The sequence below is a fragment of the Neomonachus schauinslandi genome, chromosome 11, assembly GCF_002201575.2.
Source record: "Neomonachus schauinslandi chromosome 11, ASM220157v2, whole genome shotgun sequence".
NCBI classification, from domain to species: Eukaryota; Metazoa; Chordata; class Mammalia; order Carnivora; family Phocidae; genus Neomonachus; species Neomonachus schauinslandi.
This window is the reverse complement of record NC_058413.1, coordinates 73,481,808-73,507,094: the sequence shown is the minus strand read 5'-3', so window position 1 is coordinate 73,507,094 and position 25,287 is coordinate 73,481,808. Positions and strand designations below refer to the sequence as shown.

The following is a 25,287-nucleotide window of genomic DNA, read 5'->3' as shown; positions in this document are numbered from 1 at the left end:
GGCTGGCATAGCAGGAAATCTCCCAGAAAAGAATGCATCTGAAAGCTAGAGATCCCTTTTCTTATAGGAGAGTCTTAGCAAGTTAGAAGAAAAGAGACTGCCAAAGACCACAGCACAACTGAAAAACGGTGATGTTTGTGTTTGCATTCTGACAATACGCTGGCGGTCTGGGTGACCAAGGGCAGCACCCGAGCCTGGCACCTCGTGCCGAAGGGTGTGCTGGAGCAGAGAGACGAGGCTTGGGGGACACTGGGCTGTGGCTCCCACTTTCCCCCACTTCTAGGAGAGACAGCTCAAGTTTGAGGTGGCCCGGGTGTGGGTTGCGGGGACTGGCAGAGGAGATTGCCCTCCTATCTCCAGACACTTGCATTCATTCATTCCTGGTCCATTCCCAACATTAATTAAGGGGTCAAAACACCCTTATGAGAAAGAGTCGCCATCGCCTAAACTTCACCACCTGTAAAACGTGATGGGGAACCGAGACTGGGGCGGGCCCCCCTGCCCCATCCCCACCCGCATCCACACTCGCACGGCCCCGGCACGAGGCAGGCTGCCTGGCCCCCCAGAACCGCTCTGGCTTCCTGGGCCTGAGGGGACCAGAGGGGGCCAAGAGAATGCGGCACAGAGGTCAGTGCCCACTGCAGAGCAGGGCTGGGGAAGAGGCGATTCCTGCTCACTGTCACACTGGCTACGTCCGCTCTGGCCGAGGCCACTGCCGTCCTCCCTCCTCCTCTGCAGTTTACACTGCAGTCTTCCCTCCACCACTACTATCTGGGGAGGCTACAACTCCATGCACCTTACACCCCAAAGACCAAGTCTAAAAGAAGCCACCCAAGCAAAATTCCAGGACGAGTCTTGTGTTCAGGGCTCTATGTAGTGGCACTTGAGAACGTCTCAGATGGAGGCCGTTTTTCTTCCTTCCCTAAGTAAGCACGAGAAAAGGGCCCTGGGCTCAGAAGCGTCCAGGTGACCTGGACGGAGGAAAGTATCAGGACCCCGCAAGAACATCTGCCAGCCTGATTAGCTTCTCCTCTTCCCTGATCCAGCACCTCTCAGATTCGTAAAGAAAGCCAGTGTCTGAGGAGTTAGAGGCCCACGACCCCACTCACTCCTGGCTCTTCGACACGGTGCCTCTGGCTTACTTTGGTCAACTTGCCCCACACCGAAACCTCGACACACGTGACCGCACTGTATATATACTGGCCCATTAGGTCACAGAGCAAATTCATGACAAACACTGATGTGCTAACATGGAAACCTGTGTGCTTGTCCACAGCGACCAGAGGAGTGCGAGGGGGTGGGGAGACTGATGAATATGCTCATGAGCCACAGACTCTAGAAAGTGGTACAAGCTGTCGGGTGAATCTCTGGATGCCACCAAGTCAAGTGTCATTCATTTGATGGAGGGCAGTCCTGAAAGTCTTACTAACCCAACAGAGGGTAGAAACCAGGCTCTGTGCAAGAGAGTGGCTGTGAGACAGAAGAGCCAGGGCCAGTGACCGTGGAATCTTCCGCCTCATCAGAACTTCCCTAGTTCCCAGTCACAATGAGCCTAATGACTCCAAGGTGGGGGAGGCAGCCAGGCAGCCAGCATATGGCTCCGTCCCACTGGTCACTACTAAACAGAGATCAGACTCTGCTCTAATAAATCCCAGAGCTGAGGAATTCTGCCATGTTGTAGTAACAAGGAAAAGAAGTGAAAGAAAAGAAGAGTAAAATGAAAGAGAATAAAGCAGAGGAAGAGATGAAACTCAGAGCAGTTAGGGAGTTTGAGCACCAAGATCATAATGCTCCCTTCCTGTTCCGTATTTTTATGGCTGAACCCAGAAGCTAAGAAGCCCCGCCATCTCCTGAAAATCCAAACCAAGCAGGGAGTTTGGTGAGAACCGCCTGCTAAATTCCCATCACCCGCAGACACGTCTTCTCACTGCCAACCCCACACACATTCACAGGAAACCCCGATGGCACAGGTGACATTACATGACGCTGAGATGGGCTCTCGGAGATTTCTAGAAGGTTCTTCTTAAAAAATAAAAAAACCAAAAACAAACATGCTAAGAGGCAAGGAGAATGGGGATATTTCAAGGAAGATCCATGTTCAGGTTTATGTGTTTATAGCCAGAGAGTGGGTGTACACAGACCCTCCCCAAGAGATACACTTTCTATACAGTGAAAATCCCACTTCCTGTGGGATTTCCAAACCTACATGCATCTTCTCTCTTCTACCATATGAGGTACGAATCCATAGCATTCTCCTCATCTTCAGTCATGTAGGTCTCCTGATTATTTTTTTAAACGTTTATAAAAAGTGTTCTTACTAATTTAAGATCTTATCAGTTCACATCGTTCCTGATTTCCCATCCACAACTTTCTCGATCTTTCTTCTCCCTCTCGGCCACACTCCTCATTTGTCAAGATCCCCTCACAGAAAGCAGCAGGGACGCCAGTGTTAGATGAGAACTTCCATCATCTCTCCATCAGGGAACTCGGGCTTGTGGAGCAAGCTGCTGACGCGGCCTTTGTGGTCAGGGGACTTCCCGTGGCCCGGAGGGTTCTCTGTCAAACAGAAGGGGACATCAGCAGCCTGTCCCGCAGAGGGGCGCGGGCCTGACCGGCTCTCTCTAAAATGGAACCATTTCTAGTCCCAGCGCTCAGCACCAGCGTCTGTGGGGGAGGCCGCAGAACCCGGCCCCCCGTGCGGAAGAGCGAAAATGACAGGCCCTGGGATTCAGACACGAATAAGAGAACCAGGGTGGTGCTGGGAAAGGTTAAGTGGGTGAAGAGGGCCTTGGGGATGTGTGCGAGGACCCCCTCGAGGCCACTGTCCCTCTCCCCAAAACCATGCAGTGTTGGGCCTACAAGCCACGTCCTTTTCACATGTTCCCTGCCTTGGAAAAGTGTGTCTCAAGAATTCAATATTCAAGGGACACCTGGGTGGTTCAGTGGGTTAAGTGTCTGCCTTCAGCTCAGGTCATGATCCCAGGGTCCTGGGATCTAGCCCCACATCGGGCTCCTTGCTCAGTGGGGAGCCTGCTTCTCCCTTTACCTGCCGCTCCCCCTGCTTGTGCTCTCTCTCTCTCTCTCTGACAAATAAATAAATAAAATCTTAAAAAAAAAAAAAAGAATTAAATGTTGAAAAAATGACAGACAATGCTGTGTTTCCTTGTCTGTTTTGGGAGGATGAAACTAAAGCAGCCCCTTGGAGGAAATGGTTAATTTATGCCCCCGAGAGCCCCACCTCCTCCAAAGAACTCAAGAGGGCTATCCCCATGACTCAGATTGATCCAAAGGCACGTCTGGTCTTTCCCTGGACGCTTCTGGACTCATGGCAAGCCCACCCCACCCAGGCTGTCTTCTCTTAGATATTTTAAAGCACCTCATTCTTACTGGCCTGAAGGATGTGCCAGAAGTCTACCTGCCCTGCAGTGAAATCTGCCTTCCCCTTCACTCAGGGGGGTACCCCAACCTTGAATCCCTGAAGGGCGAACCCCTCCAAGGCAATATCTACATACCTGGTGCCTCTGATGTGTATGGTATCTGGCACTAGCTCCCAAGACACTGGGGGTGGAGGGGGAACCCAATTCCCTAACACCCCACAGGGGGTCGATTCTCACCCCCTGGGAAAGGGCTGATTACAAAAGCATTCATTAAAAGGGTACCTTCAAGTTATGTACTCTTTAAATGGCAGTCAATTAGAAGTGTCTACACATACTTCATTCCCATAAGAATAAAGTGCATTAGGGTAAGCATAATTATAAAGAACCCCATGAAGTGGGAGCTGATTGGGGCCCCTGGTACCCACCTCCCCTTACCCCACCCCCAGGTCCCAAGCAAAGGCTCCCTCCCCGGCCAGAGTTCTGTGGTTTTGCTCTGGCTAAAGGGAGGGAAGAAGCTCATACCCGGTTTCTCTGCGGCCCCTTTAGCCACCGGGTGTTTCAGGACGGGGCTATTGGAAGGGGTCATGCTCAGCCGGCCGCGACTGGGCAGGGAGGCCATGCTGGGCCAGAAGAGCTCGGCGCTCTTGTCCGTCTGGGTGCTGTTGTCCTTGCTGCCCGTCTTAGCGTGGGCGCTGCCGGCCGAGGTGGTGGAGGCGCTGGGGGACAGCGCAGCGGCCAGGGTGGTCGAAGCGTGCTCGTGGTGCTCCTTCCCCAGCAGCCGCCCTGAGGGCACAAGGAGAGCGGCGTCAATGTCATTCTTTGAACAAAAACAGACCAAAAAACCGCCCGAGTCCTGGAGATCATTTCCTTCTCGACGGAGGACTGCTTTATTCATTCACTGGCTCATTTACCACGTGCATTTATAAGCGCTTATCATGTGCCTGATAGGAGGACAACCACTGAGGGACCTAACAAAGAAAAAAGAAAGGCCTAGTCCCCTCTCTAAAACTATGTGGGTTTTTTTTCTTCTGTGGAGGAGAAAAGTTGTTACGTAAACTGGTGATGATGAGTTACGATGAACAGCGGGATAAAATCATGCCCAGGGTAGTGAGAGATGCCTAACAGCCTGTGTCGAGGGGAGGGGGCATTCCTGCCAGGCTTTCTAGAGACGATGCCGTCCCACGGCCCAGGGGGGCTAGCCTTGAGCAGCACGTGTGTGCTTACGCACAGAAGCCTTCGTGGGTCTGCGACACAGAGCCAGTGGCCTGCAGCTCTTCTGAGCAGCCCACAAGACCGCCCCACTCTTGGTCACGGAGGGGATCCCGCAGGCCCAGGTTCAAAACCAAACACGCTTCCCGGTCAGGGCAACCCCGAGTTGTGCACATTATTCGCCAAAGCGGATCCCTTGCAGCGGAGAGCCATAGCCCCCAGGAAGCAGGGAGCCAGCCGGGTCATTTAGCCCTGCTCCCCGCTGCTGCCCCAAGCGGAGGTTGCCGTGGAAAGGGGATGTGCCGGCCAGGAGAACAACGTCTGTATTTCTAAACAGTGACACAGGGCACGCCCGCCGGAAAGCGCCAGCGCCCCAGAACACTAGCCCACGGAAAAGGTGGTGGTAAGCACAATCAAGTATCCGTTCACCTAAGCAGCCAGCAATCCACAGAGGATCCTGGCCAGGGCTATTTCAAGGTGCCCATTCATAAAACACCGCAGAGCGGTTCAGTCTGTCCGCAGTAGTACTTCTCCGCGTGTAACGTGTGTGTCCATTACTTGGATATATTGTGAAAATGACGGTTTGCTCAGTGGGCGGGCCTGGGGTTCTGCTTCTCTAAGGATGCTGGGGTCCTCCCACTGCACTGTGAGGAACGAGGGTCTCGGGCGAGGTGCTTCACTCACACCAGCTCACTTTCTACTTTACAACACTCCTCTGACACAGGGCCTGCCCTGTGTCTTGTTTTACAGCAAAGGAAAGGGGAGCTCAGAGAAATGAACCTCTCGCAGCTAAGAAGGCGCAGAAACGGGATTCAAAGGCATCTGTACCCGACTCCAAGGCCAGCCCGTGTTCCGGCCCCCTTATCACCCTGCCTGTCGAACCTCCACGGTCTGACAAGGATGCTCTGGTGGAATGAAGTCACCAGCCGGTCATCCCACCGGGGAGCCCTGGGCCATCAGGGATGTATTCGCGGCCACCTCTACCTCCTTCCAGAGCCCATGAAGCAAGAGATGGTGGGAACTGTTTGGGAATTGTGAATGTGTGCCTCTGCTCAGGCCCCCAGAGAGTCCCCTTCAGTTTTTTGTGACATGTGGACAGTCGCAATCATGAGGAGGAACACCAGTGCAGAGAACACAGCAACTCGTCCTGCGATCCGGGTCCCCGGGCTCCCAGGCCTGGTTCCGACACGCCAAATGCTACGGGGGACAGACCCAGGCCCAGGGGGATTGCCTGCCTGGCTGGATGTCACAAGCCGCCTCTGCCAGGGAGCGATCCGTCCCGGCCGAGCACATTCCCCACCCCCTCACCAGACCTGCCTGAGCACTGCCCGCGAGGCTCTCTGACCCAGGGAGGGAGCTACGGGTCCTTGGGAGGGTCTCAGATGATCCCAGCTGCTCTCCACACACGTCCCCTTTGAAGTACATTCCCTTGGTGGGCAGGCGCTGCTGAAGGGACCTGGCTGCGCGCCTTTGATGCCCCAACTCTGTCAGGGCCACTCTGGAAGCCCTTCTCCCCTTTGACACAAAGCAGCCAGGCTCCTCTGGGGTTCTGTGCTGAGGTAGACTGGCTCTCAGCTCCACAGATAAACAAAACACACTCTGACCGGAGGAGAGGCATCAATAAGGGCCAGACCCTTGGAGCTATCGGAGCGCAGGGGAAGAGCGAAGAAGATGGGTGTCTGGGAGGCCCGCCTGCTTCCGCTCGGGACTCAGCCAGCCCTCCAAGGGGGCCGCCCTCACCCTAGGAAACCCACCACGGCGAAGGAGGACCACATTGGCAGAATTCGCCTCAAAATTCTGCCCATGCAACAACCACCCAACAAAAACCACCACCCACCAACCCCTTATGCTCCAGAGCACTGCTTCCGAAGTACTTTCTCCCCATTCTCTCGTTCTGCCTTCACCTCAGGCGCACGGCAGAAAGCAGGGCAGACATGGCCTTGCTTTTCTAGACACAGAAGCGGAAGTGGAGCCAAGTTCAGAGGCCTGATGGCTCTGGGCTTTTCCCATGAGCACATTTTATGTTGTGAGGGATTTCAGCAATAATGACAATAATTATGACGTGAATCAACCCATGGCCAGTAGCTACTCTTGTAATCTAGCTTGGCTTCCACATATCTCATCTAATTTCTGCGACTGAAGCATGACTGATTATCCTCCCCATTTTACAGATGGATAAACAGACTCGGAGATATTCAGCGACATTTCTGCATCTCATGAGTGGCAGAGCCAGAACCCTTTCCACCAGGTGAGGTCGCCTCTCCACGTTTGTGTAGCTCTTGCTTTTCAGATCCTGGCCCAAGGAGGCCTGGGGCTCACCTATGCTCCCCTTCCAGGTCTTCTCCTCCTTCTTCTCCTCGGCTAACTGGCTGCTGGTAAGCGAGGTCTGGCGGGAGTGGGTCCCAGTGGCCGCAGCAATGGATGGGACGGAGCGGGCGGGACGCAGGCTCGAGGAGTCCGTCTTCCCGGCGTCTTTACGGGACCGCTGCTGAAGGACCTTAATCATGGCGTCCTTCTCTATGATTTTGGCATGGAGATTCTTAATACTGTGTAACAAAATAAAACCAAATAGTCACAATCAAAAGCTATTTGGCTAAAAAAACTCGAACCATTTCTCTCGGGCTGCCCCAGGGACCTGAAATATATCTCAGGGATGACGAGTTGAGTGCAGCCTAAGTCTAATAATCTGCAAATTAGACTGCAAATTGTAATCTGCAAATTGTACAAAATGGAACTTTTGTAGCAGATCAGAAGGGCACGCTTTCTCTGGCCTCTCCGGAGACTCTGGGACCTCCTGGGACCCCAAGAACATAAAGACAGAATGGCTGTGGCTTCCCAGCAGGGACCTCCTGGACCAAGGTGTGCTCAGGGACCAATTCAGAGGGTCTCGGGTCCCTGGTGGCGGGGGCGGGAGGGGCAGTAGGGAAACTCGAAAACCCTGAAGCCTCACACAGGGTTGGCTTTCCACTAAAGTCAATGTCCCCATTTTCTGAGAAAAGAAAAATAAAAGATGGACAGGTTTTCTGGGAAAAAAGGATTTTATCCCCCTGATGGCCCAAAATGAGAATCAGAAAGCACTTAGTTTCTCTTCTTGACTTGGGTGTAACTGGCTGAGACCGTCAGCTGTTCAGAGCAGGAAGGGACTGGCGGGTCCCATGGGGGAGTTGAGGAGAGTGGCCACAGCAGAGCCTGGTGGTGCGGCCATGACACGGCAGTCCCTTACGTGTACTCCATGTCCTGACACCTCCTGGTGGCCTGCACCACCTCCTCCTCCTCCTGCCAGATGTGGGCCTCCAGTGAGCTCTCGCCGTAGCTGCCATTCCTCGAGTGGTTGATGATCGTGGTGTCCCTGGGAACACAGGACACACAGACAATGATGTGGATGCTCCTGGGGAGGCGTCCGTGGGCACCACGTGACAATATCTCTCCACAAACTCCTTCCCCCCTCCCCCTCTCCTAAATCCTGGCCAAATCTCCCCCTAAACTTGACAGAATGAAGATAGTGTCTAGGGAAAACAGAATAAAATCCAGAGATCAAAATTCCCTGCCCCTGCTGCTAAGGACATCGGGTATTAAGCTGTGGACCCCTCCTGTACCCCTACTGATAGAGGGGTGCTGTTGTTATTGTATCTGTGTTTCCATGCTTATACTCCTTCATACTTACTCTTTCTCAATCACAAAGTTCTATTTCCATTTCTCACCCACCTAGCAGCGATTTCAGTGTTTTGCAGTAAAATGGAGACTCAGCAAATACTTGGAAACACACACTGGTCCTCTCGGACGGTGAGGCTCAGCCGAAATCTTCCTTTGTGCCTGCACATTAGCTCACTTCTAGCTTTATGAGCCCCTGTGTGACAGCCACGCTGGGCGGCAGGGCAGAAGGATGAAGACATACCCTGTCCTTGGAAAGTCCAATCAAGGAGGTGAAGTGAGGAGCGGACAGACACGGTGGACTAAAATGCAGGGTAGCTGGAAGCAGGTGTCTGGTCAAAGTCAACTACTCCTCCATTGTTTTTGGTAATTTAATTACTCCTAATTAAGGACGACTGGGAAAAGGAAGCTAACGGAGCCATCTAAGTGATCTAAGTATATCTCAGACTGCAAGGCACACTAGTGTCTCAGACCAGTGAACGCCAAATTGATAAAAGGCCTAGCCAAAGATCTCACATCTCTTTAACTTCATATTCCAATGTCGCAATCATATTTAAAATCTTAATAGCTCTTTTCTGGAACACTCAAGAATAGCAAAGAGAACTCCTTCTTTCATCTCTCTACTGACAGCTATCAATGAATGAGCTTTTCCTTTATGCCGGGGACGGGGTAAAGCACGCTACACAGGGCGTCTCACACAGTCCTCACAGCAACCTGGGTAGCTGGTGTTATTATCCTCATTTTACAGGTGAACAAACAGGCTAGGTGGCTTTGTGACAACACTCAGTGAAGGTGGAGACAAATTCAAATCCAGATATTTCTTTTTTTTTTTTTTAAGATTTTATTTATTTATTTGACAGAGAGAGACATAGCGAGAGAGGGAACACAAGCAGGGGGAGTGGGAGAGGGAGAAGCAAGCTTCCCGCTGAGCAGGGAGCCCGATGTGGGGCTCGATCCCAGGACCCTGGGATCACGACCTGAGCCGAAAGCCGACGCTTAACCACTGAGCCACCCAGGCGCCCCAAATCCAGATATTTCTGTCCATGCCCTGAGCCATCACTCTATACTGCTGAAGCTTCCTGTGTCTTTTTAAAAAATATTTTATTTATTTGAGAGAGAGAGAGAGAGAGCCCCTCCCCCTGCTCGTGCAGGGGGAGGGGCAGAGGGAGACGCAGACCCCTCACTAAGCAGGGAGCCCGATGTGGGGTTTGATTCTAGGACCCTGGGATCATGACCTGAACTGAAAGCAGGCACCCCACTTCCTGTGTCTTTATGAAGAAGGCCTCAGCAAAAGGCATGAAGATAAAATAAACCAACAAAGTGGGCGCATGTGAGAGTGTGGTATTTGTGTGAAATGCAACTGAAAATAAACTACAAGGCCAACTAACATAGAAAACAAGCAAAAGCTTTAAACGTCCGGACAGCCAAAAAAGCATTTTGGAAGAAGTGCTCTTGAGCATCAGGGGCTGTTGGTGGTGGTTTTTGTTGTATTGTTGTGCAGGCAGAATTTTGAGGAAAATTCTGCCGATTATGAATTCACCCTATAGTGCACAAAAATCATCACCACAGAAATTAGTGGCTAGAGAAAACATTTTCAACCAATTTACTTCTGGAAAATTCACACAAGGCCAGACACCAATTAAAAAATTCATGTTTATGCTGCCAAGTAAGGATAGCAGGAAGAATTAGATGAAAACATCTCACAAGGTAAACACACATAAGACTCTAAAACATTAGCTACATTGCATTGAAATTTGTAAAAAGGTTCAAAACCATAAAAAAGGCCCAACCCCTCAAAATTCTGATCAATGGTTCCGAAATGCACCAAGATGGCGAAAGCACTTGGTAAACAAAAATCATTTCTTTAAAAATCATTGCTTATAAATGCGAAGCATGCATCAGTGGCTGGAAAGTTACAAGACGAATGGCTGGTCATTTTTACCAGTTCATATGTGGCCATGTAGCTTCTAGATAAGAGCTCAGAATTTTGACCTTTCTCAAAAATTCATTTCCCCTTTCTCCCTTTCTATCAAAAGAAAAGCAGTGCAAAATCACAGAGGTTTTCTTTGAAAGGAACATGAAGATTGGAGCTAACCACCTGACCTCCTCTGAACTGACTTTCCCCCCGATGACGGTGGGAGGGAGTGGTCAGGAAGGGGAAGGTAGCTTCCCACAGAATTATTAGATGCCCAATAAACACATGTGGAAGCAAAGAAGGGGGGCCAGGGGGACTGGTGGAAGGGCCTTGATCCACCTGTGCATCTGAGACTCCAAACGGGGCAGAGGAGAGCTGCCGGCTGGGTAAATCCCACAGGACTCCCATTCTTTGCGGGCAATAGACCAGTGTCCCTTGCCTGGAGGGTGACGAGCAAGGCAGGGCCTAGCACAAGTGAGTGGCTGAAGGTGGCGTCTGTCCGGTGCCCACCACAGGGGTCTTATGCTTCAGACCTGTTCATCCCCTGACTTCTGATCTGACATCCCAGTCCCACTTGTCCTGTCGGGGCCCAGGCTCCCAAACATGCATCTAACCTGATAAAGCACGGGGAGCGGAGACGACAATGATACACAAAGGCCCCCGTGTCACGCTTCCAAAGTAGCACATTTACACAGCTACTGGGGCTCTACTGTCCTCAGCCGGTGGACTCCGGTGGTTCTCTGCTCCTAACCAGCCAAGAATTACCATTTCTGTTTCAGAAATTAGGTAATTTGTGAAGGAAGTCAGTGACGCTCGGAAAGGCTTATGCGTAATCACATGCCCACAGCCGGCAGCAGAGGAAGAAGCCCTGAATGGGGGTGCCCCGCCTGCCAGGACAGTGTTCCCGCCATTAAAAACCCCACAGAGCGAGACAACCCCCAGGGCCATCGTCAACAGCTGGGCATTAGACCCAATCTGGCAAAGAAGGCCAAATTCCTCAGTAACGGTCTGGGCAGTTATTGCCTTAGAGAACAAAAAGATGAAAAGAAACACCTCTCAGCTCTGTAAAACTCCAGGCTTCGCTGTTCTCACCCTGGGCAGGAGGACTGATCAGAGGTTGCAATTCCCTCCAGCTCTCCCACCATCACTCTGAGGTTCTGCCACACAACACACCTCTCGAAGGTCTGCTCCGGCTCCCAGGTCTCGCTCAGAGGGGCTACCGTGGGCTGTTTTCCCTCATGCAGACATATGTCTGCGCTAGAAATCGATCCCCGGTGGTCATTTTCCGCACGAGTCTGCAAGGTCTCTCCAGGTGCGAGCACCTGTGGCCTCGTGGATCGCACCGCTCTCTCTCCAAGTTTCTGGGGGGGGAACCACTGGAGGTACCATTCCTGGGGGTTCTTTTCTACATGAGTAATGAATGTGAGAGCCACGAGACCTTATAGAGTACCCCCACGCCCTCCAGCCCAACAGGCCTTCTCTTCCTCATTGAAGAAAAAAATAACAGGGCCCCCAAAACGTGAGACTGACTATATGATGGGGCTGCATCCAGTGTTTACTCCTCACCTGGTTCAGGTCCCACACTCCCAAAGGGTTCAACACGGCCCGTATTTTTTTTTTTTTTAAGATTTTATTTATTTATTTGAGAGAGAGAGAATGAGAGACAGAGAGCATGAGAGGGAGGAGGGTCAGAGGGAGAAGCAGACTCCCTGCTGAGCAGGGAGCCCGATGCGGGACTCGATCCCGGGACTCCAGGATCATGACCTGAGCCGAAGGCAGTCGCTTAACCAACTGAGCCACCCAGGCGCCCCAACACGGCCCGTATTAAGTCCAGTTTCGTGGATGTTCCTCTGAGATTTGAGGATCTTCTCCACCTATATTGACCCTGAACTTTGATAAATCTCAAACAACTGTGAATGAAATGCCCAGGGCATCTATGGGCCCACAGCCAAGTGGTAGGGCAGGGAGGCAGCGGGAGCCCTGACTGTGAGATGCACGGCCCCTCAAGTCGGGGGTGGGGGTCGGGGGGACAAGTCTGTGCAGGTGAGCCCCAGCAGTCAGGGAAAAGCACCTGCTCATTTAGACACGAGGATGCTTTAACAGAATTCCTTTGTCAATTATCAAGCATTCTGAGCTCATTTTTATTTTTTTTTTAAAGATTTTATTTATTGGAGGGCGCCTGGGTGGCTCAGTTGGTTAAGCGACTGCCTTCGGCTCAGGTCATGATCCTGGAGTCCCTGGATCGAGTCCCGCATCGGGCTCCCTGCTCGGCAGGGAGTCTGCTTCTCCCTCTGACCCTCCTCCCTCTCATGCTCTCTGTATCTCATTCTCTCTGTCTCAAATAAATAAATAAAATCTTTAAAAAAGATTTTATTTATTGGAGAGAGGGAGATTGTGAGAGAAAGATCACGAGCAGGGGGTAGGGGCAGAGGGAGAAGCAGACTCCCCGCGGAGCAGGGAGCCCGGCGCAGGACTCAATCCCAGACCCCGGGATCATGGCCTGAGCCAAAGGCAGATGCTCAACCAATTGAGCCACCCAGGCACCCTAAGCTCATTTTTAAAGGGAGGATAAGGCTGTGTGCCCACAAAAAGGAAGTAAAGCAGCAGAGGTAATAACTGACAACAACAACAACTTCAAACCTAAAGAAACCAGGCTTCGGGTCACACACAGCTCCAGGGAACACGAGGCCCCAGCGATCACGGCCAGCGTGACTGGGAATACACCAGCACACTGCTCTGAGCCTCATTTCTTCACCTGCAAAACGAGGCTACTAACAGTTCCTGTTGGGCCCTTTGGGAAGGTGGGACCTGAACCAGGTGAGGAGCGGATGCAGCCCCACCTTCTGGTCAGGCCCACGTTTAACGAGGATTAAATCTCATCTGGCCCATGACACATACATGCTGTTAAGAGAGAGCGTGACATACTTGCACGATGTCACTCCTGAGGACCACGTAGTATCCCACTGCGTGGGGGTGCTCTCAGCGACTGAACGCATCCTCTGGATGCACCGCAGGCGGGCCTCACCTCTCAGCAGCTGCTGTGGCCGCAGCGTTCATGGCAAAGTGTCGGATGGTACTCTCCTCCAGGTACTTCTGCTCCCACTTGGTCATGTCGGCCTCCAGGGCCAGGATCCGCTCCTCCTTCTCCCTCACAAGTTCCATGAGGGCCGGGGCATTATACTCTGGCATGCCGGTTGGCTGGCCATTTCCATGTTTCTGAGAAGCAAGAGAAATACGCATCTTGAGGTGGGAAAGGGGCAGACCGTAGAAACAGGGTGTGCGGACCCCACAGCCCACTCCCACACTGTCTTCATGCCCCTGCTCCCTCTCCTATGGGCACGACGAGAACCCTTCAGGTCCTACCGCCAAGGGTCACCGTCCAAATTCCTCCACCCCAAATTCTCATGCAACTCTGTAAGACGACCTTATCCCGATGTTAGAGGTGAGAAAACTCAGCTTCTGGGAGGCAGAATGAGCTGTTCACTCCCTCAGCTACTCAGTGGTAGCATCGGACCAGGGTCCATCCGGCCACACAGCCCTGCAGGACTAGAAGCAGCTTGTCCCATGTCCTGCGCTTCACTTAGACCAAAATCAACAACAGGAACGAAGTCTTGGCCTGCTGGACTAGGGCATTTTCTGCAGAGCTCAAGGAGTTGATTCCCACTGTTTGTTGCCCCTGAGCCTGGGAAATTAGAATGGAAAGGCAAAGGAAGGGGAGCGAGATGCCCCGAAGTACATGCTCCCCTGGGTGCAAGGCTGTCATCTGGGACACAGAGGAAGGACTGTCTGCCCCACTGAGGGGCCTCGGGAGCAAATTAGCTACTGCCTATGAAAGCCTTTAATTAACTTTAAAGGGCTAACCAAAATAAAGTGCTACCGGAAATCCGCGAATGCAAACTAATTTTTCAGCCCTTTCTTTTCGTCTGGGTCTGGGAGATAGGAAATAAAGCGGTTGTGTTATTCGGACCGCTCGCAAGTGAGGATATTGACGTTTCAGGTTTCTTTCCTTTTAACTCAGGTATGTTATCTCCTCTAAACTGCATGACTTGCAGGATGGCAGGGTTTTGAGGAGGTTCTGCCTTCAGAAAAGAATGACTTCTCCCCGTTATTCCTCGTGTTTTCTGGTGATCACAAACTGTAAACGCAGGCCTGGGTGCAAGGTGAGGGGTCCCTGAACACTTTACTGGGAACCACACCCATTACCCAGAGCAACAGCTCAGCGAGTGAGCTGCACGCACAGAATCTAATCCTACCAGGGAGACCAGAGCAAATGGGCCCAGGGGCTTTCTATAACCCACATGTTTCTATTCAGTTTTTTAAAGCTATAATTACCAATATTCTAGAATCTGGTGGTTGCTTGCCAGTAACCAACATTTAGGCAAGAATAGAGCAGAAAGCTCGTAACTGTCCTCATCAACCTGTACAAAAAGCCACTGACCCCGTCTGGCCAGGCACTGACCTCCGGCAGGGGGACAAATGAACCAGTCCACTGAGATGAGAAGCTCCCTTGCTGTCAGAAACCGTCCAAGAAAAAGACCCCACAGCTTGGCTAAGCTGTCATCTATGCCTGTCATTTTCTGTCTCACTCCCTTGTGATGGCATCTCAGCTGGCTGATTTCTGCAAAATCCTCTTGGCCTCACATGAGGTCATGGCACCTCTTCACAGGGCCCCCGATGCAGGTCATTAAGAGTTATTTAAATAGGGCGCCTGGGTGGCTCAGTTGGTTAAGCGACTGCCTTCGGCTCAGGTCATGATCCTGGAGTCCCGGGATCGAGTCCCGCATCGGGCTCCCTGCTCAGCAGGGAGTCTGCTTCTCCCTCTCCCGCTCCCCCATCTTGTGCTCTTTCTCTCTCTCACTCTCTCTCTCAAATAAATAAATAAAATCTTTAAAAAAAAAAAAGAGTTATTTAAATAAAAGCATGAATTTCAACATTCAAGCACCGAAGACAGCATGGTCGAATGGATAAGCATGCCGGCCAGAAAAACGGGCTGAGGGTCAGGCAGGCCGGCTTTTGCTGCGCACTCAGCTAGTGCACAGATATTCACTGAACACGTACCTGGTGCTAGGGATAGCACAGGGAGCGATACAGATACGATCTCCATCCCTCAGGTTTTCACCTCGGAGGAATGTCCTAATTAGCTAATGACCTTGGGCTGGTCTCTCAACTGCCTTGTGCCTCATTTCCCTCTTCGAGAACATTCTCCCCCTTCTCTCTTCCACCTCATAGGGCTACCGTGGTAGTGAGATGTGACAATTACCTTGAGCTCTTTGCAAGAAAGAGAAGATGGTGAATTCTTAAACGTGTTCATTTCCCTTCCTCTTACCTTCATCTTTCTTCTACCTCCTCTCAGCTTCTAATGATGCTAAGTACGATTTCGCTTCCTACGGTGGAGGGAGATTCCTTATAATAACAAGGATGATGGAGTTGAGTCTGGTTTCGCAGGACCCAAAATAGAAGATCCAAGGAGAAGTAATCTGATTGTAGGGTGTGGGTGGCACATTAACTGGAAAAGAATATTCTCTTTTGCTCTAAGTATTGAGATGCGCTCTTTTTGTCAGCCACAGACTCGTAAGTATCCCTCAGATGCCAGCATGGTACCAGGCACCAGAGAAGCCTACCTTCAAGTTGGGGAGGTCAAGATCTCAGTAACTGAGAAGAACTCAAGGGTGGGCCTTAAATACCAGGGCATATGGCACAGGCCAGATGGATCGGAAGTCCAGAGACAGACTCACCCTTCCTATGAGCTAGCAACTAAGCCAAGATGGTGGGAGGCCGGGTGGGATCCTTAATTTTCTGGGCAATCTCACTAACACCTCCTTCCCTAGCCAAGTACACACACCCAGAGCAAAATGTGTGTGCCTGCCATGAGAAAGAGCTGAGTTGGCCTGACCAGATGCTTTCAAGTGTTTTCAAGTATTCCAACCACAACCACTATGCTCTATCCAGTAGATAATTCCGTGAAGCCCTGCCTTGCATTTCCCTGGTTCCCAGCTTAGAGCACACCCTCCAGCAGCTGCACAGAGGGCTTTGCCCACTGCACTGGTTGATGACACACAAGCCCCAGGCTCTCTCTGGAGCCAGGAGCCTTTGACCAGTGGAGAATGGAGCCCAGCCCAGCTGCAGAGCTTTCCTTGCTGAGGCACACATGGACCTGGGCTGGGGTGTGTAGCTCTAAGCTTTTAGCAGCTAGGTTATATCGACAGCTGTTACTGACAGAAAGAAGGAAAGGCATAAGAGCTAGGAGCTTATGGCCAGTATTATATCCTAGGGATAGTCCTGAACTCCTTCCTCTCCTCTATCTCTGAAAACTCACTCATGATCACACCTGACTCATTTCACCCTCTTACTAGCTCCCGCATGGAATCCCACTTCATGACACCCTCGATGGCACCAAGAGCCTTCAGGCTGGCCCCCCGGACTTCCACATTCACCCCTCCAGATCCTCCTGACACCATGAGATGGCTCTTTCTCTGATCCGCAGTACCATGTTCCTCTCCAGCTTAAAGAGCTCCCAGTCATTGGCTCTCTGCTGACCACAGAAACAAGAACAATCTCTCAACTTGACCAGATGCCTTCCACCAGCTGGCCTCTGCCTCCTCAGCAGCGACCTCGCTGTGCATTCCCCACCAGCTAGCGGCAGCCGGACACCTGGAACGCGCCATGCTGTTCCGTGCCATGCTGTTCCGCACCTCTCTCCCCTACGCAAAATCCTCTGCTACCTCTGATGTTCGTCCCCCAGAATGTCCAACAAACTCATCTTTCAAAGTCTGACTCAAATGTCCTCCCTTGTGAAGTTGTCTACAGTCGCATTCCCCTGTGCCAAGCCCCCGGCAGTCAGCACTTTCTCTCTTTAAGGACCTTTGTCACTGCAACGAGTGGACTGCCTGGTTCCTCCACTGGCCGCAATGTTGGTTCGCTGGGGACAGGGAGAGTTCTCATCCCCCTCTGAGTCTGCAATGCGCAGTACACAGCCTGAACCACAGCAGGGTGCTGGAGGAATGTGTGGCCCTGGCCTCACCTGCTGGGTCCTCAGCGCATCCAGCTCTCTCTCCAGCCAGGTCCGCAGTCTCCGCTCCATCTGCTCTCGCTTCTCACACGCAGACTGCAGCTGGCTCAGGGCCTGCTGGAGCTTCTCCACCTTCTCCACATAGGCTTGCTTCTCTCGTAACTGAGCAGGGGACAGTGAAGATGAGCAGAGAACTTAGACTGGCAATTCCCAAAGCTGGGGTGGAGGTGGGTGGGTAGGGGGTCAGATTACCTGGGGATCCTGTTTGAACTACGAGTGCATGGACCTTCCCTAATGCCATCCCTCTCCTGTGCTGGGACAGAAAGGATTGACACAAAGGCCACCAGTTACACCTAGAACGGATGGGATGCTTGGAATGAGAGACCCCTACCAGGGCACCTGCTTTCGGCCACGGGTCCAGCTCTGAGCTCCATCCTCGGTGACTGCTTAATCATGACAGCATTTGCAGACATTGGAAATGAAGTTAGTAAAGGGTTTTTAAGGCCACAAGGAAAAGCTTATTCTATAATGTTAAGTAAAAAACCCAGAATCAAAAATTCTATACATGCTCACAGCTCCGCCTGCCTGCCTATCATCAACGCACAGAAAAAGACGGGAAGGAAAGACTTAAAAGCATCCCCCATGTTTATCTGTATGGCACAACAGGAATTTCTCATCTTCCTTATTCTCTTCTGAAGTTTCAAATCTTCTATAATAACTGTAACTTTCTATCACAAAGAAATTGTAGGTGTATGTACACATTTGTGTGTGAATAAAGATAAAATGTCCTATTGTAGATATTTGCGGAGTAACTTTCTTCTAAAGAGTTCTGAGCCCTTTATAGAGGGGTAGTGGACAGCCCTGGAGAGACAGGAAGGGCACGATGAACCCTCAACCACCACCATAACCGAGGAGATGGAAATTGAGGTAAAAAGGATTTATGGAAATGTCACATCAGGCACGGAATTTAGAATCAAGATTGACAACTTCAACTCTCACTCCCGATCTTTGTTTTCCTCCAATTAGGAGCCTGGCTCATGCCCATAAATCCCAGGCCCCTTTCTAACTTTCTGGGAATCGGCTCATGCCAAACCCAGGCTGAGGCGTTGACTTGATCCGGTCGTGGGTGAGAAGATACCAGATGGTAGCTCCTGTCTGCACCTGGGTGTGCTGATGCCGTGCCGGTGATTCAGATCCTGAGCTCGGCCCGCGATTGCACTGGCAAGTGGGAACATGCTAGTGGTTGAAGAGCCTGCTGCAAACAGCCATTTGTTACTTCGCAGGCAGCACCGTGGGGAGCTCTGCCTATATCCTGGCCACAGTCACTGGATAAGATGGAGGTGCTTCTGACCTTTGGGGGGCGGGTGGGCAGCAACCCCACGGCCTTTTCTAAACCTGCTCGTGGCATCATTTTCCATTGGGCCCTTTCATTCACTGTGCTTTTGATGACTTGATTCAGTTGGATAGACATTTGAGGACTTACTAACTGCAGGCTTCTGTGCTAGAAGCTGATTCAGCTGAGAAAACATTTTGAGTCCCGTTCATACACTACTTATCCTACACAGTACATGCAGTTTTCTGGGCATGCATGCAGCCACTAGAACAGAAGGGCCATGAGATCTGTGCATTTCGGTCCCTGCTGGGCTGAGGTACACGGTGTGTCCCCAGGGCCTGCAACAGTACCCGCCATCCAGTACGTACTCAAGAAATATTTGTTGAATGGAGAGCTCTTATTCCTAATCAACTACAAGATCCTTGAAGGCATGGATCTGTCTCATTCACCTTTGTCTCAGCCTTTAGTTTAGCAAGGAGTATATTAGAATGGGGATGATTAAGAATAAGAGTTCACATCAACCAATGTTGTTGAAGTTTCTCCATGCCAAGCATTGTGTTTTATATGCAATGATCTCATCGAATCCTCCCGATATCAGTAAAGGGACAGCTCCTCTGTTATCTCCATCTAAGAGAGAGAACTGAAGAGCTTACATGACTTAAAGTCACACACTGACACATGCCAGGATCAGGATTCTAATTCACTGGAGTCTGGCCCTGGAGTCAGCGTAAGCACTCGGTATGAGCTATCTGAACTGAATTAAGACCCCTCAAAAGAAACTTTAATAAGAACGGGGAGTGATACTGGAAAGCAGACAAAAGAGAGATTCTGGAGAAGCTACACACAATCAAAGATCTTCTAGAATGCAAGAACATCCACAGTAGTGATTTAAAAAAAAACACCTGTCTTTAAGGAGCTCGCAATTAACTTGTACTTTGTTAGAAATAATAAAATTAAAAGATTTTTATAAAATTATGATTTTTTCTTGGCTCCACACGTGGAGATGGCACCTGACTAATTTCATGATGAAGAATCCTGGCCTCCCGTCCTCAAAGCAGACCTTGTGTCCTTTAGGGATTAAGGTCGCTTTCTCTGCCAAACGTACGTCCTAGCTGATGAGTTCCACAGCGGTAAACGAGAATCCTCTGGGGCTGCTGCTTGGGTCCTCGCGCTAGTCTTAAAACTGCAGTTCCTCTATAGGACTTGTGGGTTTAAAAGGCTTCTAGCAAACAAGCCCTTTGTTGACTTAACAACCTTCCCATTAAGCTGCTTGAACGACGATGCTGAATTTGCTGGGACACTTGAGTTACCCAGCGTCAGGAGAGGTCTTCTGAAGGGGTCGCTTTTCATTCTCGACAACAGTTGGATTAGTAACAACCCTGTTTGCTGTGAGCCAACCACCAAAGTCAGTACTTTGTGTGGAATATCTTACTTAGGCCTCTTTCAGACTTTGAGTCTCTACTTTCGGCAGTGGCTCTGCGCAGGTCAGGCCCCATGACCTGGGGGGCTTGCTGCCACGGGGGGCTGGCAGATGCGGGGCAGCAGGCTCCTGTCCTCCTGCCTAGGCCGCTCCTCCTTCTCGGCCACCGTGTCTGTAGTCTGAATCCCCTAGCCCGAACCTCAGAAACGGTCGATCCACGTCCACAGTCAGGCTTCATGGCATAGTCTGCCTCACAAAATGCCATCTAAATGGTTGATTTAATCAGAAACCACTAAATCCATAATGCTTGAGAGGGATCAAACTTTCCTGGACGAGGGGAGTCATTGTCCAGCTGAGCCAACTTCTGGAAATTGGAGACCGGTTTGCTGAATGCATGCCAACCACACCCTATCAGAAGACTTTTGCCTTTTTTTTTTTTTAAAGCAATCAAGAGCCCAAAGACAGAGCAGATAAACTATTTAAAAAACAAAAAAACTGTTAGCCTCTTTTCTCTACAGGCACCAGTGGTTTCCAGTCCTTCCGTTTGTTTCCAGCCCTGGACACTTGCCAACCAATGGGCTGCAGGCTGGGTTTCGGGCAGAATGTGAGCTCTTTCACGGCTGCGTTTCAGACTTTGCCTGGCTCTGGGCTGGATAAACTCTGTTGGTATTCATTTTTATCTGGGAGGCCTCCTGTCCCTCCCCCTGACTCAAAGCTTTGGAGCTGGCTCCAGTGAGGGGTGCTAGTTGGGAAAAGGAAGTGGAGGCCCCTGGCTCTGCCCCCACCCCGTCTCACCTCCTCCTCCAGCTTGATGACTCTGGCCTGGGCGTTGCTCAGAGCCTGGTCCAGGATCTCAATGTGTCTCCGGTGGTCCTCGCTCGCGGTCCGCACGGCTGCTAACTCCATTTCCAACTTCTCCTTCTCCTTTAAGAACTCTTTGTCTAGAAGGGAGACAAGAACAAAACTACCTCTATCAGAAAGCACTCCCATCTGGGCTCATGGCCAGTCTACATCTGGCAAGGATTAGAAATAAAAAAGCATGCAGAGAGTGGAGGGTTGAATTACTGCTTTGCTCCCTCTTAATAGCAGTGATGTGTGAGGTAAGGATTTGCTCAAAAACCACTGTTAACTCTATAGATACATTCCAGGTCACAGTACCAGAGACAAACAGGACACCAAGAACTAGTGACCCCGTATTCTCCATAACTCACTGCTGTACAACATTTACTTTCGTGCTTCTTGTTAACCTTGTACCTATGATTTCATTTTATGCTCATGCTCACAACCTCCCCTGCTTCTGTCTTCCAAACCCATGATGAAAGGGCAGGCAGGACTAACAATACTAATATTCTCATTCACAGAAAAATAAACCACGGTCTAGAGGGTTCAGCTCTTTGCTGAGGCCAGACAGCAGAGGGGACTCCAACCCAGGCCTCCAATCCTGTGCTGGATCCTCTTCCCATATGACCTGGCCCCCCACATCTTCTCCAAGTTCTGTTCAAGAGGGGAAAGGGTTATTGCTTTGGATTTAGGGACATTGCTCTGGGTTTAGGAAATGGCTTTCCTCTCATTCAATGACAGTGTAACTGATGGTGATCACAGGGTGTGGAGTTTAACAGCTGCCCTGCATTCAGTAGCCTCCACACGGCCTTCCTGGAGACTAACTACCACCTTAGCTTAAGCAGGGACGGCCAATGGCGTCATGGCGTCAGTACTGTTTATCGAAGATATTTTTCCTGTTAACAGAAGCAACACATTTTATTTTAAATATAAATTAGAATATTTAGTCATGTTGTTCATAACACGGAAAAACTTGAATGGATGCAAGGTGCAAGACTGTACACCCTACAAGAGACTGCGTTGCAGCCATTAAATTAAATAAGAGAATAGGGGCGCCTGAGTGGCTCAGTCGGCTAAGGGTCTGACCCTTGGTTTCGGCTCAGGTCATGATCTCAGGATCATGGGATCGAGCCCTGAGTTGGGCTCTGGCCTCGGCACAGAGTCTACGTGAACTTCTTTCTCTCCCTCTCCATCTGCCCCTCCCAAATAAGTAAATAAAATCTTAAAAATAAATAAAGACAATTAGTGACATGGAAAAAAAATACTTCATTACTGAAAAAAATTGGTTGCATAAACCGTGCGCACACTATTCCATAGTTGTCAAAAAGAAGGTGTACGATTACAGCGGCAGCAGCAAGAGTTAGAGGTTGATTTCTACGGACCCACACCACCCGAATGCCTCTGATGGGTTATGTGGATCCTTCCATGACCCACACTGCAACACAGAGAACTACCATCCAGAAGCTCCACCAGTGCGTGCCAGTGGTTTCATTCATTCATATTTCCTCGTACAGTCACTCATGAACTTCACAAAGAGTTATCAAACTTTAAGGACCAGCCCTGTGGGCACTGAAGCAATGGAAAGAATGCTGTGTTTTAAGGAGCAGGAAACGTGCTTTTGAATACAGGGCCTGAGAATAAAAAAGGCCTTCAAGCCTTCAAATAGACACACTAACAAACTCACAATTTTCCAGCCGGAAGGGATCATAGGAAATATCCCCCTCCAGGCCCAGCCCTGGTGCTTTATGAGTGAGAAGCGGAAAGCCCAGGGGTGACGGCACCAGTCCACAATCCCCCTGCCATCTGGTGCAGAGCCAGGGCCAGAATCCGGGTCCCTGATGTCCCGCTATGATGTCCTTCCCCCTGGACAGCACTGCCCCTGCACTGAGGTCACGTGCACGGGATGGTTCAGAACTGGCAGACTCAGTAGCAGATGCACGGCCTGGAAGCAATGGCCTCCCCTGGAAACAAAATGAAGCCACCAAGATCCTGACCCTGAGCACGGAATTACTTTTGGGCTATTCGTGTGCCTCGCTGCAATCACCTACTGTCCTTCTACTTCTCCCTTTCAGTGGCACTTGAGATGCTGCCCCTGAAACTTCTTTCCTAATCCGTGGAGAATGGCCACATGAAAGACCTCATCAAATGGGTCAGGAGCAGCTCATGGCTCTGTGCCCCACCATCCACAGCCCTGAGTGACCCAGAGCATTTCACAGTGCAGAGTCAATGACATCTGGACACTAGCCCCATGGGTTTGGACAACACCTCAACAGGCCTGGTGCCCAGGGGCCTTGTCCGGGCTCTGGAGGGCACCCAGGAGTTACTCAGCATGCTCGGGAATGAACCACTGGGCTTCAGAGCTCCTGCCTGCTTATCAAACTAAGCGTAAAAGTAATTCTCTTTGTTGAGGGCAGCCAAGGCCACACTGATTTTGACCAGAAGAGAGTAAAATGATAGACCAAACTCAAGACCAGAGGCACAGTCGGGACTTCTTGAGTTTTGCAAATTGATGATTGCAATTCTTTCTGTGTCACAACGACAGCTATTTAGATTTTTGAATTAAATATCCCCCCCCCTCCAACATGCGCCTGCCGTGCGTGCACACACACACCCACACCCTGGATTCCGGCGTTTGCTATTTCCTTAATATCATACTGTGGCTAAAGCATGAACCTCAACCTCAGAAAGAACTGGATTCAAATCCCAAGTTCACCACCTTCCAGCTATGAGGTCTCGGGCATGGTTCACCTCTCTGAGACTCAGCTCCCTCATCTAATCAAATCTCATCTAATCTCACTACCAAATTAGAAAGAGAACATCTACATCACAGTGCTCTTTGATGACTCTGCTGATGGAGAGGAGACATATAAAGCACAAAGACCTGAATATCCTAGATATCTGTTTTGGTCATTATTGATTCCCTGAGCCTAGAACAGTGCCTGGCTCAATACTGTTGAACGAATGGATGACTCTCTACTGTGCCAAGTTCACTGCCAACTGTACAACACATGGTAGTTCTTGTTAGCTGCTAGGTATTTCCTGACATCCTCTGTTACACAGCTGTCCCCTCTGCCCCTGAAGCCACCACTCATCAGATGGCTGGGACTGACCACGGATGCCCCCGGTTCCCTCCTATGCTCAGGCTCCCTGGACCTCACAGGTGTACACCATGGGGCAAAGACATGGATGCCGTCCTCTGAAATTCATGGGTGGAAACATCTCTGTTATGAGTTTGGAAATGGCCTTGGACTTCAGGCTGCAGCAACATCACTTAGTATCACTCGCATTGGCTCAGAACTTCGCGTCCACTGACAGGAAGTAGTGTTCTCCATGGCAAAGTTGTAAAAATAATGTTCACGACAGTAGCAACAGTAACAAAACCTGCTTATGTTTGTCGAGCGAGTACCATGTTCCACGAATGGTGTCTTTATTCCTTTTAATTACTCCCTTTCTTCTGTTTACTGGGTGAGGTAGGCACACTATTATTTCCACTTTCCCGCCGAGGAAAATGACCCTGGGGTTAAGTCACACACGCACAGAAGTGGGAGGGCTCAGTCAGTGCAGAGCCAGAATGTGCCTCTGGACCTCTCTGACTCACGTTCCTGAGTGCGGTGCCGTGTGCTTCCCCTGTGCAAGCAGGCGGGGCGCAGAACCGCAGAATGAGAGAAGCAGAAAGTGAATGAGAGCTCGGGCATGCTCATTACTGCAGAGGTTTAAGCATGCCACAAGCCATATCATGTTTCTCCAGACACAGCAATCACATCCACATGTGTATCCATGTACGAATATTAATTAACGAAGCATCTACTACATGGAGGCATTAGACAGTATTGTGAAAAGCGCGGTTCTAGAAGCAAATTGCCTGGCTTCATGTCCAGCGCCACCTCTTACAGTTCCGGGACTCTGGAAGCAAACGAGCCTCTTCGTGCTTCAGCTTCCTTGCCTTTAAAGTGAGGATCACAACAGTCCCTACTTGAAAGATGCATGTGGGAAGTGCCCAGGTAATGTCAACTATGATAATGCGGTGGTTCTTGTTGGCGTTCCTAAAAGCATGATCAATTCTGGGGCTGCAAGATGAGTAGGTCGTGGCGTTCGGCTCTCAGTTGGGCAGGAAGAGAGCAAGGACACACGCAGAGGCAGTGTGACAAGTCGCTCCACCATGCTTGCGCAGGTGCTGTGAGAACAGAGAGAGGACATCTAATTGAGGCCAGCGTGTGAGGGGGGCGGCCGTCAGGGCGGTGAGCCTGTGGACAGGGGGCTGTGGCCCCAGAGACACAGGATCGAGGTATGTCAGAGCCATTCTTAAAGGGCATCTCTTGGGAACTGCCCAGGAGAGTCGCAGGCGTAAAATCACGGCATAAGAAGGTCCCTTCAGCTTATTATTAGCTAAGCCCCTTGGCACAGCTCAAGAGAGACCAGCCTCATGTTGAATTTTTGGTTGGGCTCCAACGTATATACTGAGAATTCCTAGAACAGGCAAGTTGACACAAGAGAACTCTTGCCCAGAATGGTCTGTTTACTCAGTGGATATGA

The 25,287-nt window shown here is 50.7% G+C and overlaps 1 protein-coding gene across 1 annotated transcript in view; it reads right to left on the bottom strand.

Moving 5' to 3' along the window:
• Positions 1-1,751: 1,751 nt before the first annotated feature.
• The window catches only part of AMOTL1 (angiomotin like 1), a 91,060-nt gene continuing 67,524 nt past the window's right edge, over positions 1,752-25,287 (bottom strand). The window contains exons 7-13 of the mRNA XM_021679114.1: positions 20,710-20,855; positions 17,174-17,323; positions 13,178-13,368; positions 7,810-7,935; positions 6,906-7,132; positions 3,900-4,160; positions 1,752-2,556 (exon numbers count right to left, since the gene is read on the bottom strand). Of these exons, the coding sequence (XP_021534789.1) occupies positions 2,450-2,556; positions 3,900-4,160; positions 6,906-7,132; positions 7,810-7,935; positions 13,178-13,368; positions 17,174-17,323; positions 20,710-20,855 (1,208 nt within the window). The 3' untranslated portion in view covers positions 1,752-2,449. The remainder of the gene's footprint in view (positions 2,557-3,899; positions 4,161-6,905; positions 7,133-7,809; positions 7,936-13,177; positions 13,369-17,173; positions 17,324-20,709; positions 20,856-25,287) is intronic.